The following is a 16,926-nucleotide window of genomic DNA, read 5'->3' on the forward strand; positions in this document are numbered from 1 at the left end:
GCGGTTCCGTACATGCTGTTCTAGGCAGTGATGCGCATGCGTGGATATCGTACTTTTGATCTCTGCCCCTACCAGCGAGCATACTAACCACTCACTGGCCACTGCTATTGCATACTTGCTTTTTTTAATGATACATGTCCGCTAGAGCCTGGAAGAGGTGTGCTCGACGACTCTGGTCTCTTTCTGACTCGGATACTTGACGCCGCTCATTGTGGGTGGACTTGTTCGCCTTGCATCCTTCGCGCAGGCAAATGAGCCCCACGCCAAAGCCCGACGGCATGAAACATGTCTAGCCAAGCTCCAGCCATGACAGGGGGTCGTGCTTTCCTGGGACCTGGCAAATATACCCTGCGGCAGTTAGATACAGTGGTTCTGCAGAAAAGGATGGACGACATTATCTGCCACACGAAAAGCACGGCGTGTTCCGAATATGCACTATGGGCTTTATACTCTTCCAAATCTTGCAAGCCCAGGCGAATCGGTCGGCGCCTCACAAGTGCCTGTCCCCTCCACAGACGACAGTCCATTGGCCTTTTCGAGTAATGGTCCGTCCGTGCCAGTGGGCCTAAGACCTGGGGCCGTTATCTGTCATATTCCCAACCCGGAATTTGATCCATCAACCGTCGCCAGAGTCGAATAGGGGCCGGAGACTCAATCTCGATAAGATCTTCACAACCTGTGTGTCGGGATTTGGCTAGGTGCTCTTCATCATCATGTTTTGCCACAGCCCGTAGATTGCACAGTACTCCGTACATATATCGATCGGGCTGGTTCCGGGCGCCTTTTTTGACCCACGGTTCTTCTCCTCGCTATCGTTGCAATTTTTTGTCGCTTTCTTGTGTATCTTGCAAAGGGAGACTCGCCTTTACGGTATCGAAGCGCGAAACAGACAAGGGGGAGTCGAGGAGCGAGAATGCGGCTCTCAACATGGGCTTTAGGGTTCGCCGCCCTGGCCACAGCAGCTTTGGCCCAGAGGATGCCAAAGTGTGCGGTAAGAACTGTATTCAAACTCTATTTCGTGCCACCACTGACCATCACCGATAGAGCGACTGCCTCGCGACTAGTCTCGAGGATTCAACATGCAGCGCGACGGACGCGGACTGCATTTGCGCCGACCAAATGTTAATGGCAAATGTTCAGACCTGCGTCCTGGGGAGCTGCACGGTCGTCGAAGGACTCTGTACGTTCAAAGATCACTCTAACTACTGTTTGACTTTGGTTATCGAAACCAGCTAACCTCCACGCCGTTAATAGCTGCCCAGAATGCCACAGCGACAATGTGCAAGCAACCCATCCGCGACAAAAGTTGGGTTGCCCCGACCGCGACGATAGTAACGGGCTCTCTCGCCATTATATGTGTTCTCATCCGGGTATTCGACTGTCTTGCTCGAAAGGAGTACAAGTGGGCGGATTTGTGCGCGGTCGTCGCATTGGTATGGCCCCAGGAGTAGGAACTTGCAACACAAACTGACCGACGGCAGGCCTGGTCAATACCAATGGACGTGTTTGAGTTTTACAGTATGCCTTTCTCGCCAGCCGCTGGCCATCATGTGCATGTGTACTCACAAGACGTATAGTGAAAAGCGCCGGAATGGGCAAGGACGTCTGGACCTTGACGCCAACCCAAATCACAAACGCGGCCAAGGCAAGTTCTAACCCCTCCCTTCAATCTGATCTGTATCCTAACGGCGCTCAGTACACCTGGGTAACCCAAGTTACTTACATTCCCGCCATCTGCCTAACCAAGGTCGCCATCGTCTGCTTCTTCATGCAGGTCTTCCCCGGACCCAAGTTCCGTCTCCTATGCCATGGGACAATCATATGGTGTTTCATGTTCATGATCTCTACAACCATTACCACCATACTGTCTTGTGTGCCTGTCGAGAAGATGTGGACGAACTGGATGGGCGTGCAAGAGGGCATTTGCTACGATAACAACGCGTTTTGGTGGGCTCACTCGGTACGTTCGACAGAGCTATGCACCCTAGGAAGCGTATTGCTGACTCCACGCCAGGCAATCAACATTGCGACCGATCTGTGGATCATTGGCATGCCAATCCCAATGCTCCTGAAGCTGCAGCTCAAGCTGAAGAAGAAGATCTACTTGGTTCTCATGTTCAGCGTTGGTATTGTGTACGTGCCCTACCTTCCAGAGCTTGCTTATGATTCCACCTCTAACATTGCCTCTTGAAACATTTAGCATCACCGTGATCAGCATCGTCCGCTTCTCCGGCCTGTTGAAATACTCCACGTCCTCAAATATAACATGTGCGCCACTCCCTCCCTCCCCTCCAACCTCAAACCCTCCGAAAAACCACTAACCCACCCATCTCTCACACACACAGATAACAACGTAATGGTCGCCACATACAGCGTGATCGAATGCAACATCTCCATCGTCTGCTGCTGCATGCCCGCAATCCTCTCGACCCTCCGCCGCGCCTTCCCCACCGTCTTCGACAGCCAGAACCGGTCGCTGCGCTACGACAGCACGCCCTTTTCGGGCAGCGCCATCCAGAAGACCGTCACGCACAAGGTCACGTATATGCCCCGGGCGGGCCACTCGGATGACGCCGTTGAGCTTGTGGATCGGGAGCCGGGGGTTGCGGGCGGGCAGAAGAGTCCGTGGTAGCGCTGGCTCGATCAACGGGGTGCGATGGAAGAGAAGCGGTAGAGATTTCTTTTGTTTAGATCTGGGTTCGCTAGAGGATTGTATTGCAAGTATAGGGCTTCCTTTGGATATCATACAGTTTGCACTCGGGTCTTGTATATTCTGTGAGAAGTGCTGCCTCCTTGCGTTGCGGAACCTGTTGCCAATCTGCGACAACGCACCCGAAACTCATTCAGTACATTACGGATTCATTATAAGCTTGGTATTGTATATCGTATCTCAGGTGGAATCTTAGGTAGTATTCGGGTTTCATCAACAAGGCGATCGAAGTCACGTGTCCATTATCCGGGCCGCTGGGACGTGTACGAGGACGACGTTCGCTCGCTCCATCAGCAAAATTCTCCACTGCATAGTATGTGGTTCCAGGCGTCCTAGATACTACAGGCACGACGTATAATGCATCCATAGTTTACATAGGACGTCATTGAGGATTATATCGAGGTGATTTTAAGCCTCGGGTTAGTTGGTAATCATCGGGGGAAGAAAATATATCGTGCTTGTCCGCCTGGATCCCATCCGTCCTTTTCAAGAAAGACTCATATTTTGGAGATTATTTACAATCCAAGTCATTTTTAAAGCATGGATTCCGCTAGAGGGCTGGATTAGCTATTCTAGTGCTCATCTCCTTGCCGGGGGGTCTTGCGACCATCAGACTCTACTAGTGCGGCCATAGCTGCACCCGGAGTAACGACTAGCGAAAATAAACGCAACAGACGATGAATGGTATTCTCGGCCTCTCCACAGCAATCCTCACAGAGGGTCCCAAGGGCATCGCAGAGCACAGTCCTTATTGACGACGAAACCTACCTAGTCCCCCCGTAACCCCAAGCAAGTACGATACAAAACAACCCACCAGGTGAAGTGGTTGGTCATACCGAAACAACCGATTGAGCCCCCGCCGGGGATTCTCCGGACGATATGATCGCCCGTTGACACAGCGGGCACCGGTTATTCTCGTACAGGTACCAGTACTGCAAGCACCCCTCGTGGAAAACATGGCGGCACGACAAGGAATAGACCAGGTCGTTTGGGCGGATTTGGTCGAGGCATATCGGACTGCCAACGGCAGGTGGTTAGGCTGGCTTATCATTGTGTTGTGGAAGTACAAGCAAGTGCAATACTTACCAAATAACCGCGGAGGGCTGGACGGAATCCTTCAATTGCGTCGTCTCGGTGGGTTTCAGACCGGGACAGTCTCGCAGGCGGATCCGTAATGTTTCTCTGTTTAGCCGTGTGATTCTAGCCTCTACCTCGGCCTGTGTCAGAGAATCTACGGAACGGCCTTGGAGCGTCGAGTCTAGCGGCGTTTGGGGCCCAGGGTCCGAATATAGGAGCCTGAATCAAAGTGAGTGTTGGGTATTGGCAGCGGGAAAAAAGGGCTTTGCTAACCATGTCATGGCTATAATATATAAGAAACAGAAACATAGAAAGATCGCGATGATTGGAACCGGCATTAGAGCGAAGTTTGTCCCCCAGGTTGAGTAGTGCGGCGCTTGGGTCTAGAATCCGAGCGGCCGTAGCTTTCTCGACGGTTCTTTCCAGCTATAAATGCGGGTTAGAAACCCCACAGTCCATTTAAGGTTCGGGTGGCGTTGGGGTCTGTCGGTGTCAGGCCACTCCCCGTCTTTCTGACAGTTGCCCCCACAGTAACTCGTCGGCTCCGGTCGGCGTTGGGCGACGGCTGGGATATCAAAGCACCTTCGGAATTTGTGATCTCATGGGAGCCACGTGTGATGGTTCGCGTGGGGGTGACGAAGTCTATACACTGGCGTGCTCAACGGTCTTGCAGAAGGGGTTGAGATTACCTTTTGCGGTCGTACTAAGTGAGTCGAGACTCTCTATTCAAACCGATGGCCTTGAATTGCCATTTTGAAGCGTACGCGTGGAAAAGGAATCAGAATCCCGCCCTTTTGCTATTTCCAATATTGACCTAGTCTACGTAACGACGTATGAAGATATCAAAACCACGCCGCTCGATGAACAATATCAAATGATAGAAACGATGGATAGACTATTAATAGAGGCGAGTAACAGCTTTTCACAGCCCCACTCAAAGCTCCAAGACAACGGCAGACTCAAAGAAGTGTAGATTCAAAGAAGCAGCAACTCGTCTGGCGTCTTCGCCGCCATCTCATGTAGAATATGCGAGACCCTTCTACCCTTCATCGCGTGCACGGGCTGGGGCTGCATGCGCGGCGTAGAATAATCGTCGCCACGAAGGACCTGATGCCCACCTCCGTCGTCTGGTTCGAGCATCGACTGTGCAGTGGCTCCCTTGCCTTCGTCTAGAATGGCGGGGTTGTCGAAGGTGCTAAGGACGCTTAGCTGGGTCGCTAGAGGTTGTCGGGCGGGTTGAGCAGTGGATACTCACGCATCGACTTTCTCGGAAGCAGATGATTGTTTGCGGTCGGACATGATGGATATGCTTGTTCTCAGGAGGAAATTGTCCTTGCCAGGATAGAGCCAGCGAATACCTGCGTTGGTGCGACTGCGTCGTTAATAAACCGCCGTGTGGCGTGTATGCACCGGACTGGTCAGCAGGCCTGTAACCATTAAAAGACCCAATGTATGATGTCAAGAGCGTTGATTCCACCGATTGGTTTAGCATGTGACGAACATTTTCCATGTCTTGTAGGAGGGGGCCGCAGAACCATGGGTTTGCCTGTGGGGACGCGACGGCCCCGTTAGCCGCGCCAGAATGTGAGATAACCGTACTTTAACCTGATAGAAGTACCGTGGGAAAGCACTCTCATAGCTTGTTTTTAGAGAGATATCTCACGGTACTCAAGTGATAGTACCCGGATACTTTTTTGTTGTCAGACTATCCGTGGTGATAATCGTTGCCTTTTATTGGGGGAAAGGCGCACCCTCGGCGGAGTAACGTCACTTCCCGCGAGGATATATACGCCAGTGGGACGAGGATGAAACCATCTCAATTTACTATACATCATCGGAATAGTGTATAGGTGACACAGGGCGAGTATTATTGTTGGGCGGCCCGTGCGCTGGTCCACTATCCCTGCTTCAGCCTTATGGCTTTTCATGCTGGAAGAACCATCAACGAATAGCCGACAATATCATCAAACGTGGACTCTTAATTACCTTATTGTAGCACCATTCGCGAAGAGTTCATACGCTAATTTGAAGAGAGCACGGGCAAACTGGCTCCACCATAATTACCTTGACGTACGAGGACTTCCCGGATGGCTACGAGTGAGAGATCGTGGGTGCAGAAGTCAATGGAGAAAGAAAGGGGTATAGGAAGGGTGACTTCAACAACCACAGATGAGGTGAGAAGATGACGGGCAGGGTAGAATCAGCCTTGGTTCGTTCTAGAACGTGGCTTGTCTACCTGGGCAACGTCGGCATTGAGGCGAAGGCTTTACTGGGTCCTCGCCTCGAGTCCAATGCGGATCGTGCTGCATGCATGAACGTTGTGCGCAGCTTGGGTGTCGCTAAACGGTTATAAATAGACACAGAGACTACAAGTCCCTCGGTAGTGCTTGCGACGAGGCCGGATGAGTTTTAAAGCTTATTCGAGGCGCAACTCCCAGCATAGGCATCTAGGTTTCGGCCATGCTTGCCAGATCCAAGAGGAGTAATGCACGATGAGCGTGCTACAAATCAGCGTCAATCATACTACAAAGAGGGCTATGGCCAGACAGACAAGGCTTGTACGACCTCAAGGCTGAACTGATTAATCCCTCCTGGCCTCTGCTGAAATCAATCAAGAGCAGGCTATTCTCCTTACGGATGGCAAACCGTGGAGGAACTTGCCTGCAAACTGTCTATTTTTCGAGTCAACGTTGATCATGTCCGCTCCACCCAACTGTTGTCCAACCCATCGCTCTGCCCCACGGGATAATTCCTAGACCCAGGTGGGTACCGTCGTGTGCAGAGAATACGAGCGCTTCAATGAACTTACCTTTTCCAGGATCGTCGACACATGGTTCTATGAGGTGATCGCGATGATCTTCAGCCTCATGTGCTTTACTGGAATTATAGCTGCTCTCATGGTCTACGACGATAAACCGGCGCCAGGGTTTTCGTACGGGCTCACGCTAAACGCCATCATCTCGCTCCTCACAGCGGCCTCGAAATCATCTAACCTGACGGGAATATCGCCGTTCGAGAACATGGAACCTATTCTGAGGATTGGCAAAGTGGACCAATGTGCCTTTGCACTGTGCAGCAGAACAAATCAAGTGTCGGTCACGAATGGAATCCCCTCTGTCATAAAGTCCGCGCCTGACTACGGCGAGGGCTTTTACGTCAACGGGTCGACCGGCGAAGTGCTGCACGGTATTTCAGCCGCCGAGCTAGGTCTTGAGGAACGGGAGCGCATCGCAGAATGGGTACAGCCATGCTGGAAGGCCGGGACTGGGGTCCCCCCCCGCTCGCCTTACCCAACTGGCCGGTTCTGGGATTTGGGTGAACACGTCCGAGCTTGCCTTTTGTGGCATTGACGATTATTGGCGCTTAACCCTGTTCACGGACGGGAGTGAATATTGGGGATGGAAAATGCAGAACAAATCCCAGTGGGTGAACCAGACCGAATATCACGACTCGACAGCTGCAAAGGTATTACGCGATGGGCTTGAGAAATCTATGAGCAACATTGCAGCCTCCCTAAACCGGGCGGCACTTCTATCCAGTAATCAATCGGTCTACAGTACCGTCTTCCATGCGGAGACTTATGTCTCCGTGAACTGGATCTGGATCTTACTCCCGACGGCTCTGGTGCTGCTTAGCGTGTGCTTTTTGCTCCTGACCATTCTCGCCAATAGACTGCAGCGACTTCACTTGTGGAAATCTTCTATCCTGGCGGTTCTGTTCCACGGATTGGATGAGGTCGACTTTAGCGACGATGAGAAGAGGGTTGATACCGTTCGCCAGATGGAGCGAGCAGCCGAGGATATCCGTGTCCGGCTGAAGAGGAGCAGTCGGCGACGGGGTCTTGTGCTGGACCAGAAGTGAGCTACTCGTGTACTCGATTGTGATCAGAGGACAGCCTGGGGGCTATTATGTACAATTGACGCGTCCTCTGCTGACACGATATACATTGACATATATTTATGGTGGTAGACTCCCTATCTTCATTCCAACATCTGACCCCTCAATACCATCCACTGATAGCTCCACTCACAAACACTGCGAGTACCAAGCATTAACAAAAGTACAAGTCCACGGACTCGCACACACCGTCGGTCCATTCCAGTTATTCCCACCACACTGCTCCCACCGCTGCGCAGTCCCCGTACTCGTAGTCGTGGCACTGGACGTCGTGCTCGTCGCCGTAGTAGTACTCGTAGTAGTAGTGGTAACAGTAACGCCCAACCCAGCCAACAACCCATCATACGCGGGCTTCTTGACGAAATTCTCATCCCAGGGTAGCGCAGCCCCGTACCCGTCAAAGACACTCGGAACCCAACTATACTTGTCCGTCCAGTCCCAGATGGTGAACCCGACGCAGCCGGGGACCGTATCCACGCATGATCCGACCAGGTTCCGGAAATCCGTCGCCTGCTGCGCGAGAGTGCTCGCTGTTGTCGGGAGCTGAATACGCACGTCGGCCTCTGTGTAGGCGACCTCGACACCGAGGGCAATAAACGAGTTCAGAACACTAACAAGCGAGCTCCGGCTCGGGAGCGTTCCAACCCCAAAGTGCGCTTGGAGGCCGACGCCGTCGATTTTGACGCCTGCGTTCTGGATTAGCTGGACGATGCGTCGGGCGCCGGCTGCTTTGTTGCTGCCGTATTCGAGGTTGTAGTCGTTGTAGTAGAGCTTTGCGGATGGGTCTGCAGCGGCGGCGGCGGCGAAGGCGATGGGGAGGTAGGCTTCACCAATGGTTGTGTAGAAGATGTTTGTGCGGTAGGTGCCGTCTTCATTGAGCGCTGAAGGAGGGTCAGAAATGAATTTCACCATGGTAGAGGAGGGAGAGCCCTGGAGAAAACAAATGCAAGGGGCAAAAGACAGACAGACCCTCATTAACAACATCCCAGTGGACACATCTGCCCCGATAATGGGTGACGACATTGGTGATGTGGTTCCGCAAGGCCGCGGTCAGAGTCGCATTTGTCCAGCTGCCACTGGTCACTGTTGCGCGCAGTTAGCAATTTCCAGCAGCCCTTTCATTGTGAATCGTCCATCCTGCCCAGGTGGCAAGTCCCGACGTACCCCAGCTAGGAAGCTGCTGATGCCAGACAAGTGTATGGCAACGCAGCAGCTGACCGTTATCCTCGGCCAGATCGGCGATCACATCCCCGCGAGTAAAGCTGAATGTCCCCTGGGAGGGCTCGGTGCTATCCCACTGTACAATGCAGTCAATCAAGATGTCAGGCGATTAAACTGTGAGGTGGAGACCGCATGAAGAGAACGTACCTTTTGCGAATTCCCGGGCGTAATCTGACCAAAGTCCTCCGTGTTACTGAGCTGGGTCAGGTATGGGATATCCGACAGCTCTCCATTGTCTGTCGCCGAGCCAAAGTATTCGAGGCCGGCGGCAAGGGCAGCTTCGTGGAGACCAAGGGCCGAGACACTGTAGCAGCGGTCCTAGATTTAGTTGCTAAACTGGCTAGGCAGGGAAAGCAAAAACAAACATGTTCGGAATCAGAGCTGCCGCAAGGGCGACAGTATGGGCGCCGAATTGGACCATTGCTTGTTTGGAAGAGTTCTGTCACTCTAGCTTGGGGAGATGGATGAGGATCGCAAATGGCAGAAGAGCGCACTTCTTATAGGCGACCCACCACTGAGGAAGATGCTACCACGGGAGCTGCATGGATCTGGCAGCTTAGGAGGCGATTCCCGAATATCCGGCCTGGATATATGCTCCGCAGTTCTTCACGGGTAATTTAGACTACCGCAGATCGCCAAGCCTGGACATGATTTGTCAAGAAGAGGATCCGGTGCCGCTCGATAGTAGGGCTACTGAGGCTAACGCAGCGAGACACGGGGAGACGATAGCTGGCAGCGGGCAATCTCGGGAATGCTGGTGATTGGGAGAAGAAAAGAAATGCAATTACGCAGGCCTGATTGTTCTGGGCTTTCACCACCGAACTATCGTCTCCATCAAGGCATGAGAAATATCACGAGGAAGGAAACCTGAATGTAGCACCTGGGCAGCTGCCATGTACTTTGATTGACTCACCTCCCTAGCTCATTCTGAGTGGGCCAAGGCAATTTGCTTGCTGAGTTTCGAAATCATCAAGTCTTGGTCGGCACCCCTTTTTGCAGTAATCGAAGCGGTCCCTCATGGCCGTTCCTGTGGGCAATAATAGACGATTGGTTGCTGGTACCTCTGCAGCTCGAAATATCCAGGCCTTTGCCAGGCTGGCTTTAGCCTAAATGTGCTGCGGAGGTCTAGATTCAGCTATTGACAGAAGATATTTAAGAGAAGAGCCTATTTGATCATAGGTCTGTCCCATGCCATATATTTACCCCGCACCACGGCATTGGCGGAGATCGGGAGATGCGGGGGATCAAATTGCCTCTCCGTCCGCGGCCAAAAGGGCATTCCGTGGCTAGGCTGCCTTTGCCGTTGCCTCGATTTTGGCCATCTGACTTTTTTTGTTGGGATTCTTCGTGTATATCCTAATGATCTCGCCCGTCTGGCAAAATGGTGGTTAGTACAGGATAAACTCGCTTAGGGTATTCCTGCGAGGGTAGAGTAAACTCCTAAGGGGCTCCTCCTGGGTGTGATCCTTTCATCCTGTCGGCCGGAGCCCCTGGCTCCCGGACTTGCTCAAGCATTCTTCTCACCATTCCGTTGAACATTCCCCTCACGACTCACGAGATACAGCGATTGGAGCAGTAATATTGGATAGCCCCTGTTTCCTTATTTAGTTTAGTCGATTCCTGTGCTTAAATAGTCTCGTTTCCCCAGTTATTCAGAATGACAGACCTCTCAACTTTCTTAAGATCCTCCCTATAGATCAACGGCCCGGCTGACACATCCAGACTGGTTAGCCAAACTTCATTATTCTACCCACTTCGCCATTGCATTGTTACCCGCTCGTCTATGAAGACGTGTAGCCATTATGATCTGATGATATATTTCGTCCGATCTGATTTCAGTCAGGCCTTGCAATTTACTATACAAGGAGGACATTACCGCACGAGGCTGGCTGGCCACCCGGTACTTGATTAGCGACGACACAGACAGTCACTATTAGGGGTCCGGCGCGAACATTAAGAAAGGCCAAGCTTTCAGACGCTGACCCTCAGCTCGATCTTGGATCTTGCTGTATTTCAATGACCATAACTGGATTCCAGAATGGGGTTAATAAATGGTCCAACAGCGAGCGTGTCTACTGTATAGACAGCAAACACAGGAAGAAACAAGAACCACTAAAGCTCTGACCAAATGAGCTGGCCTGACCCTTGGCCCATGCTAGTATTACAGACTGGATCAAGCTGCACAAATCCTGGCTGGCGGAAGAATACCGGTGTTTCCCGGTGCGTGTTGTGTTGGACGGTAGAGTGCAATTGAGGCCCCACGGAATTCCATCCAAAATTCTGCATCCAGTTCCGAGAAAGCCCCTGGTAGCAGATGTCGATATAGGCTAGGATGTGCCAATTCTTGTTTTTACCAATGGCATTACACCAACAATCAGGGACAATAGAAGACAAAGTGTATTGCTGGCCTCAACAAAGTGGAGCTACTAAACCCACCAGCACACGGATATGAGGCGAAAGAAAGACAAAGGCGAACTAAAGGGATGCCCTTTACTGCTCCAGCTGGCCGCTCAGACAAGATCTTACAACACACCCTTCATACTATGTCCTGCCCTTGTAAATCTTCTCGAGGTTCGATGGGACAAAGACTTGTGAGTGGAAAACACGGGAATCACTGCCGACAATCACGTATCAGGTATCTATACCCACCAGTGTCTCGCTCTCAGATAGCAACTTGACACACCGGGCGTCCCCCAGTTCGAGTCTAGGTGTGCTTGAACACCTCGCTTTGTCAACTACGCCAGTCCCATTCGTCCCGCGCCCCGCCATTCCCGGGATAAGCGATGACCGTAAGCAAGGCAAGAGCGGGAGCAATCGTGATCAGCGTAGACGGGCAATGTCAGCGGAACATACGATTGCGTTTGGGCCGCTGGTTCTAGTGCAGCGACTTGCCTGCACATCATGGCAGGGATTCCCTCCCTTGCATGGTACCCGGACCCTCCCACCCCCCGCAAGGGAGGCCATGAGCGCCAGGGCTGTTTGACGAAGCTTGAGGCTGGAGTGCCAAGAGTGGATGTCCAAGGGGAGAGAAGCTGCCCTTTGAGCTTGGGGGAGGGCACAAACGCAGACGGCTCTGGAGCAGTGAGACGAGGTGTAGGCACTGCTCCCGGCGATCAAGAGCGCCATCCTTACAACCGAGTCCAGCACGCCCAAGCTGACCGAATGTATCGATCTCCCAGGTCTACGTAGATGCAAATGTTCTTTTCCTTTCTGGGCGCAAATCACTCCTTAATTATGTGTGTATATAGCTCTTTCTCTCTCCCTCTCCGGTTACCTCGCTGAGAAGCACCTACAACTCCATCCTCATATTGTGAGAAACAAGAAGGAACAGAAAGAAAATAGATAGGTCTTGCTACTACATGATATTGCACACCAGCCAACGCCCACAGGGAGCAGTTGACGTTAACCCCATCTCGCCAGAGGAGTAGAGCCACTCCTCCATATGGATCGTTGTATAGGATACCTGTCCAGCGATTGGGTTTTAAACCGGTCTACTAGGCCCCCTTGGATTTGACCCAATGCAAGAATAGGCAGGATCATGTTGAGGAGAGTGTTAGCTTAGGCAGGATCACATTTCACGAACTCACTCGTTCGCGTCCGAACCTAACTTGGCGCGTTGATTCCTGTTGGGGGGGAAGGGGGGGAGGGGGGTGGCCAAGAAGTATAAGCGGCTTCTGGGGATTCAACGGGCTATCCCTCCGTGTATATTTTTCTTATGAAGGGAGTGAGTCCCATATTATTGTGCTGGGACGGCGGGGTGGGGAGACAAGGGGCGTATATATCTGCATATTTCCCGTTCAGGGGTCATCTAGATCCGTATGCGGTGTACACTTGATGTAGAACAGGGGATATTTCCTAGCCTTACATATGTCCATCCTACCTAACCAATCGGTGCTACAAGGTAAAACCCCCACCCTCCGACGGCAAAAGGCCCATCATCTGCAGATCAAAGTTCCCGGTCGCCACCAAACTCGGATCAACATTCGAAAACGAAACATCGTCAACCGGGTGCATATGTGGTATAATCGCTGTAGAGCCAAGCTGGCCCGGCGACGGGTCATTCTGATCGCCGCTGGTGTTGGTCTCCCGCCTCTTTAAGCCAGACGTAAGCAGGTGGCAGAACATGGTGTACATGAGGGTCGCGACTGTCCATGTAGTCGACAGCTCAAGGAGAGCACAGAGGCAGACACCGGCACGGGGCGCTGCGAGGAAGAGGTTGGAGCTTCTGGTTTCATGGATCCGGTGGACATGCACGAGGAGGGCGGAGTAGAGGGTGTATACACTGTGATGTGGTCTTGGGTGAGTTGGTTGTTGGAAGGAAGAGAGTGCAGCGTAGGTGATGGGATGGCAATACGAACACAAAAGGTGGAGCAAAGTTCAGCTCGGTAGATGACATGAGCGTCTCTACAATATCAGTGATGCAGCTCGCCGCGTCGTATGCTGCCTCACGAGAGAGGTGTATATTTGTGGAGGAGCTATCGGAAGATGACGACGACTTTGCCGCGCCCGCTGGCATGCGCGCTCGATGAAGAAGGCAGATTGCAGTACTACGCATAGTGAGTCTAAATGGACTTGCCGTGGTGCACTGAAGTGGAAGGGACTAACCAGTAGTGGAGATGGAGAATTGCTGCCCAGAATTCATGGGGTCGTTTGCCCCAGACCATCTCCGGCGGGCGTTGCTGGAGCCATTCGGTCAGGCGCTGGTCGTACTGCAGGTGAGTCTCGGTCGCATCCTTGTTGGCAACCTTTGACGTGGCAGAGTAGTAGGTGGCGAATATCTCGCCCATGATTTTGCAGAGTTTCACGTATTGGGTGAAATATGATGTGTGGATGGGGTTAGCAGGGTATGCCCCGGGGGAGCCTCCATCTTCGACCTCATCAAAGTCTTGGTCTTGTAAAAGCTCCACGTCACAGTCGGCAAGATTGATTGCCATTGGTCGTCCCAGACACACAGATAGCAGGCGGTCTCTCGTGAAGAGGGTCCACCAGATTCGTTTGTAAAGCCGTTTCTCAGGAAGAGAGAGAACAGAGCTGGTGACACTACAGGCCGGTCAGTCGTTGCTTGATCGAGAAATAGAGGACCATACCTTCTGTGTATTCCGATGCTTTGAGCAAGAGCGATTGCGATTCTACTCCAGTAAAAGGTTGTACCGACACCTTGGACATGAGCATACACCGGCAGGTACGGTGGTGGACTCGGGCCTACCTCGTGGATCCTCACAGTACCAGCCCATGAGAATGACGGATTGTAAAATGACAATACGATCGGTTTCAAAACCAGCATCGTATAAAGATTTTGCGCGTTTGTAGAAAAGCGCCGACGCAGCCGCATTCGAACCAGTGGCCTGCGGCAGGCGGCTAGATCTCGATATCTTGGATGCAGCAAGGAGCATCGATTGAAGCAGAAGCAGGGATGGGGGATTCGTTTCATCGGTGCCTTTATACTGAGCCATGAATACTGTTCTGCTCACGACGGGGACTACTGGAGCCACCCGCTCGAAGAAATCCTCGATCAATTCGTCACATAACTCCTGGTATGGAAGCGTAAAAGCTCCCTGTTGATTCAACATTGCAAACTGGAGTGGATCTAGCCCGGATGGCGCTGATATGGACCCCCAAGAGAGCGGATGATATATGTCCATGTCCCGACGATCAGACTGGAGCATAAACAGACCAAGCGATTCACCAAGATATTCAGACTGCGGAAGTGAATCTTGAATCTCAGGCGGGAGCATGGAGCTCCACAGGTTGCGAGGCGCACTGCGCTCTCTCGGGGAACGAGATTCCTCTGTGGCGGAGATTGTGGTGGAGGCTGCGCCAGTTACCCTCTCGGATGGGCTACAGGAGGAGTCCTCCTTGTTTGCTAACTCTACTTCGGGTTTAGCGGCATCAAGGGACAGACTGGGCAGAGGGCCGAATTAGCTCCAGTTTGAGACACGCCAGCACTGGCCAGACTCACCGTCTTCGCCTTCGGTTGACCCAGACCCGGGCCCTAGGCACGTGGGTCTTGCACTCGGTCGAGTAGTCGGTGCAGTTTGTACAAGGCAGGCCGCGAGTTGTAATGTCACACCGGATCTTTGTAGGTATGTAAGACAATTACCTTGTTCAGATGCCCAGCGATCGTACGTACCTTGCGTTGATGACAAGCCTATCGCGGTTAGCTGTAGGTCAACTGCTGTCGTCTCGGAGGATACCTACCGTACAGGCCCTGGCAGCACGGACTTTTCTGCAAAGGCTCTTGTCAACATCTTGCACGGAAGCAAGGCCGGGGTCGCACCCGGCTAAGAGTGCGCTGCGGGGAGCCGGCAACCAACCTGCGGGGTTGTGGGGGATCTATCGCATGTCCATCCTCTCCATTCGCTTCGTTCAGAGGGCACTGTGATTGTTCCATCTTCCGATGTGTACGCGTTGGCCAGACTCCTTTCCTGCAAGACCCTGAAATGCGCAGTTGATGATAAAACTGGGGGGGCAAGGGCGAGGCGGGGGCACGTGATCAGGTCCCGGAAGGGTTCGCACTTGCGAATCCAAGCATCTGGCCACGTTGGCCCCCACATTCAAGTTCCTCGGAAGATGAAAGTGGATCCTTATCCCCGCCCCAAGTGTACAAATCTCACCCCGGACTGGATCGTCATCCCCAATTCATGGAGGCGTCGTCGCTGCCGCATGCTGTTCTGACGTCGTGGTTCCAGCCTTCTGGGCAAGGATCGCATAGATAATTGCCCGATGGGGGATGTTTCCTCCGTTATGGATACTCAAATGAGCAGGTATCTTCCACGAGCTCTCAGTTGAAGTCGAAATCCACCGCATGGATTTGAGTTTTGGGGCGTGGAACAGTGCGCCCGTGGAGGCAATAGCCCCTGCAACACCGCCGCATGGCTTCGACGCCCGGAGGCTGGACCACAGCCCGTGGTCTCCCAACCATATATCGCACCACCTTAAACTCTAACGCCGAATCCAGTGGTTTTCGGCTCCTAGGTAAACCTGCCGTGGGCCCTGGCTTTCTCACCGTTGAGTAGATATACTGCGAATACCCAATGCCCCTGTTCGAGACATTGCAACGACCGTCCCGGTAGAGAGCCTCGTTGATAACAGGTTCTCTTCTTGGTTTCGGTCGGTCATGGAGAGTCAGGGGCATTTTGCCGATTCTTCCTGTCCATACCCATTCATTGCGGAGCTCTCCATCGCTGGCCTCAGTGGCTTTACACTGAAAACAACCCATTTGGCACATATTTGTCTTTCTAATCGTCCATCACAGTCACAGATCATCGAGTGTGCATGCCCGGATGCTGATCCATCCCTCGATTGCTCTCCCCGCAATCCCTCTGGCGGTTAGCAATGCACATCAGACATTGCGGTCTAACTATCTGACGCAATGGCCAGGGTAAGAACAGCCCTGAAGGCAGGGATCCGAGTGACCTTGGGTAACGAGAGCTGAATCATATTTGATATGATCTTCCTAATGGAAACCTAGCTCTTCCTTCGTTCCTTGGCAAAGGGCGTGATTCCGTTTCTCCCTTCTTTGACAAGGAATCCCACACCCAGCCGCAACCCTGGTATTAGCCAACTCGCTGGCAGGGCCGTGCCTTGGTCCTTGTCCCTCTTCTCGTCAAGGCTCTCCTTCCTTGTGGCGTGTAATCATTTATCGAATCTGGCATGTACAGTATACCAGTCTCATCTTAACTCTGCTCGCTCTCTGGCTCAGATAATGTGCGCATCGTATCCTCCAGCTAGCATAAACGACGTAACCCTGCAGTGCCCAAGTATCACAGCAGTTCGGGAGGGCATTGGGATATGTGGTGATGAGCAACTCCCCAGGGTTGATTTGCGCGTTTACTAAAATCGTCAAAGATCTTCTTGCTCCTGCACTTTCTCCTTGACTTTCTAACTACATCCTCCGTAGTACTTTTGTTCCTGTTTCTAGCCATGTCCTACAAGTAGCCGCGAGGTAGAGACTGCACATGGCGGGGAATCGAGATATACCACGACTCCCCAGGTAAGCCCGGCATGGAGGCAATAAGGCT

General features: G+C 52.5%; 6 protein-coding genes across 6 annotated transcripts; 2 read left to right on the forward strand and 4 right to left on the reverse strand.

The window, feature by feature from the left end:
- The first annotated feature begins 516 nt into the window (after nt 1-516).
- On the forward strand, nt 517-2,868 carry BJX68DRAFT_179116 (CFEM domain-containing protein). The gene is made up of 9 exons (XM_071037177.1): nt 517-991; nt 1,045-1,180; nt 1,255-1,433; nt 1,482-1,518; nt 1,578-1,645; nt 1,697-1,960; nt 2,015-2,133; nt 2,201-2,268; nt 2,346-2,868. Exons 1-9 carry the CDS (start codon nt 914-916, stop codon nt 2,630-2,632), a joined length of 1,236 nt encoding a protein of 411 aa, XP_070903151.1. The 5' UTR covers nt 517-913; the 3' UTR covers nt 2,633-2,868.
- A 341-nt stretch (nt 2,869-3,209) lies between these two features.
- On the reverse strand, nt 3,210-4,192 carry BJX68DRAFT_229197 (uncharacterized protein). Its single transcript, XM_071038984.1, has 3 exons — nt 4,061-4,192; nt 3,797-4,006; nt 3,210-3,727 (listed from the first exon to the last, which is right to left on the reverse strand). The coding sequence occupies exons 1-3, from the start codon at nt 4,123-4,125 to the stop codon at nt 3,541-3,543; spliced, it is 462 nt and encodes a 153-aa protein (XP_070903152.1). The 5' UTR covers nt 4,126-4,192; the 3' UTR covers nt 3,210-3,540.
- A 510-nt stretch (nt 4,193-4,702) lies between these two features.
- On the reverse strand, nt 4,703-5,214 carry BJX68DRAFT_229198 (uncharacterized protein). Its single transcript, XM_071038985.1, has 2 exons — nt 5,043-5,214; nt 4,703-4,982 (listed from the first exon to the last, which is right to left on the reverse strand). The coding sequence occupies exons 1-2, from the start codon at nt 5,084-5,086 to the stop codon at nt 4,763-4,765; spliced, it is 264 nt and encodes an 87-aa protein (XP_070903153.1). The 5' UTR covers nt 5,087-5,214; the 3' UTR covers nt 4,703-4,762.
- A 1,425-nt stretch (nt 5,215-6,639) lies between these two features.
- BJX68DRAFT_263182 (uncharacterized protein) lies at nt 6,640-7,648 on the forward strand (the record flags this gene model as incomplete). The annotated part of the gene is made up of 2 exons (XM_071044626.1): nt 6,640-7,026; nt 7,211-7,648. 2 exons carry the CDS (start codon nt 6,640-6,642, stop codon nt 7,646-7,648), a joined length of 825 nt encoding a protein of 274 aa, XP_070903154.1.
- Nucleotides 7,649-7,813: 165 nt separating this feature from the next.
- Nucleotides 7,814-9,326, reverse strand: BJX68DRAFT_278800 (putative endo-1,4-beta-xylanase; the record flags this gene model as incomplete). Its single annotated transcript, XM_071048607.1, has 5 exons — nt 7,814-8,565; nt 8,654-8,767; nt 8,849-8,981; nt 9,053-9,209; nt 9,271-9,326. 5 exons carry the CDS (start codon nt 9,324-9,326, stop codon nt 7,814-7,816), a joined length of 1,212 nt encoding a protein of 403 aa, XP_070903155.1.
- Nucleotides 9,327-12,799: 3,473 nt separating this feature from the next.
- Nucleotides 12,800-15,153, reverse strand: BJX68DRAFT_263184 (fungal specific transcription factor domain-containing protein; the record flags this gene model as incomplete). The annotated part of the gene is made up of 8 exons (XM_071044627.1): nt 12,800-13,187; nt 13,264-13,452; nt 13,511-13,945; nt 13,993-14,062; nt 14,112-14,774; nt 14,865-14,980; nt 15,036-15,053; nt 15,104-15,153. The coding sequence occupies 8 exons, from the start codon at nt 15,151-15,153 to the stop codon at nt 12,800-12,802; spliced, it is 1,929 nt and encodes a 642-aa protein (XP_070903156.1).
- Nucleotides 15,154-16,926: the final 1,773 nt, after the last annotated feature.

Source organism: Aspergillus pseudodeflectus (assembly GCF_044049435.1).
Source record: "Aspergillus pseudodeflectus strain CBS 756.74 chromosome Unknown BJX68scaffold_6, whole genome shotgun sequence".
Taxonomy (NCBI): domain Eukaryota; kingdom Fungi; phylum Ascomycota; class Eurotiomycetes; order Eurotiales; family Aspergillaceae; genus Aspergillus; species Aspergillus pseudodeflectus.

Excerpts from the sequence above, each read along its gene's own strand:
- BJX68DRAFT_229197 (XM_071038984.1), bottom strand. The coding sequence starts at position 4,125 with ATGCCGGTTCCAATCATCGCGATCTTTCTATGTTTCTGTTTCTTATAT. Across the intron at positions 4,007-4,060 it reads TATATTATAGCCATGACATG|GCTCCTATATTCGGACCCTG; the intron begins GTTAGCAAAGCC and ends ACTTTGATTCAG. Across the intron at positions 3,728-3,796 it reads CAGCCCTCCGCGGTTATTTG|TCCGATATGCCTCGACCAAA; the intron begins GTAAGTATTGCA and ends TGCCGTTGGCAG.
- BJX68DRAFT_179116 (XM_071037177.1), top strand. The coding sequence starts at position 914 with ATGCGGCTCTCAACATGGGCTTTAGGGTTCGCCGCCCTGGCCACAGCA. Across the intron at positions 1,961-2,014 it reads CGTTTTGGTGGGCTCACTCG|GCAATCAACATTGCGACCGA; the intron begins GTACGTTCGACA and ends ACTCCACGCCAG. Across the intron at positions 2,134-2,200 it reads ATGTTCAGCGTTGGTATTGT|CATCACCGTGATCAGCATCG; the intron begins GTACGTGCCCTA and ends TGAAACATTTAG.
- BJX68DRAFT_229198 (XM_071038985.1), bottom strand. The coding sequence starts at position 5,086 with ATGTCCGACCGCAAACAATCATCTGCTTCCGAGAAAGTCGATGC. Across the intron at positions 4,983-5,042 it reads GCTTCCGAGAAAGTCGATGC|CACCTTCGACAACCCCGCCA; the intron begins GTGAGTATCCAC and ends AAGCGTCCTTAG.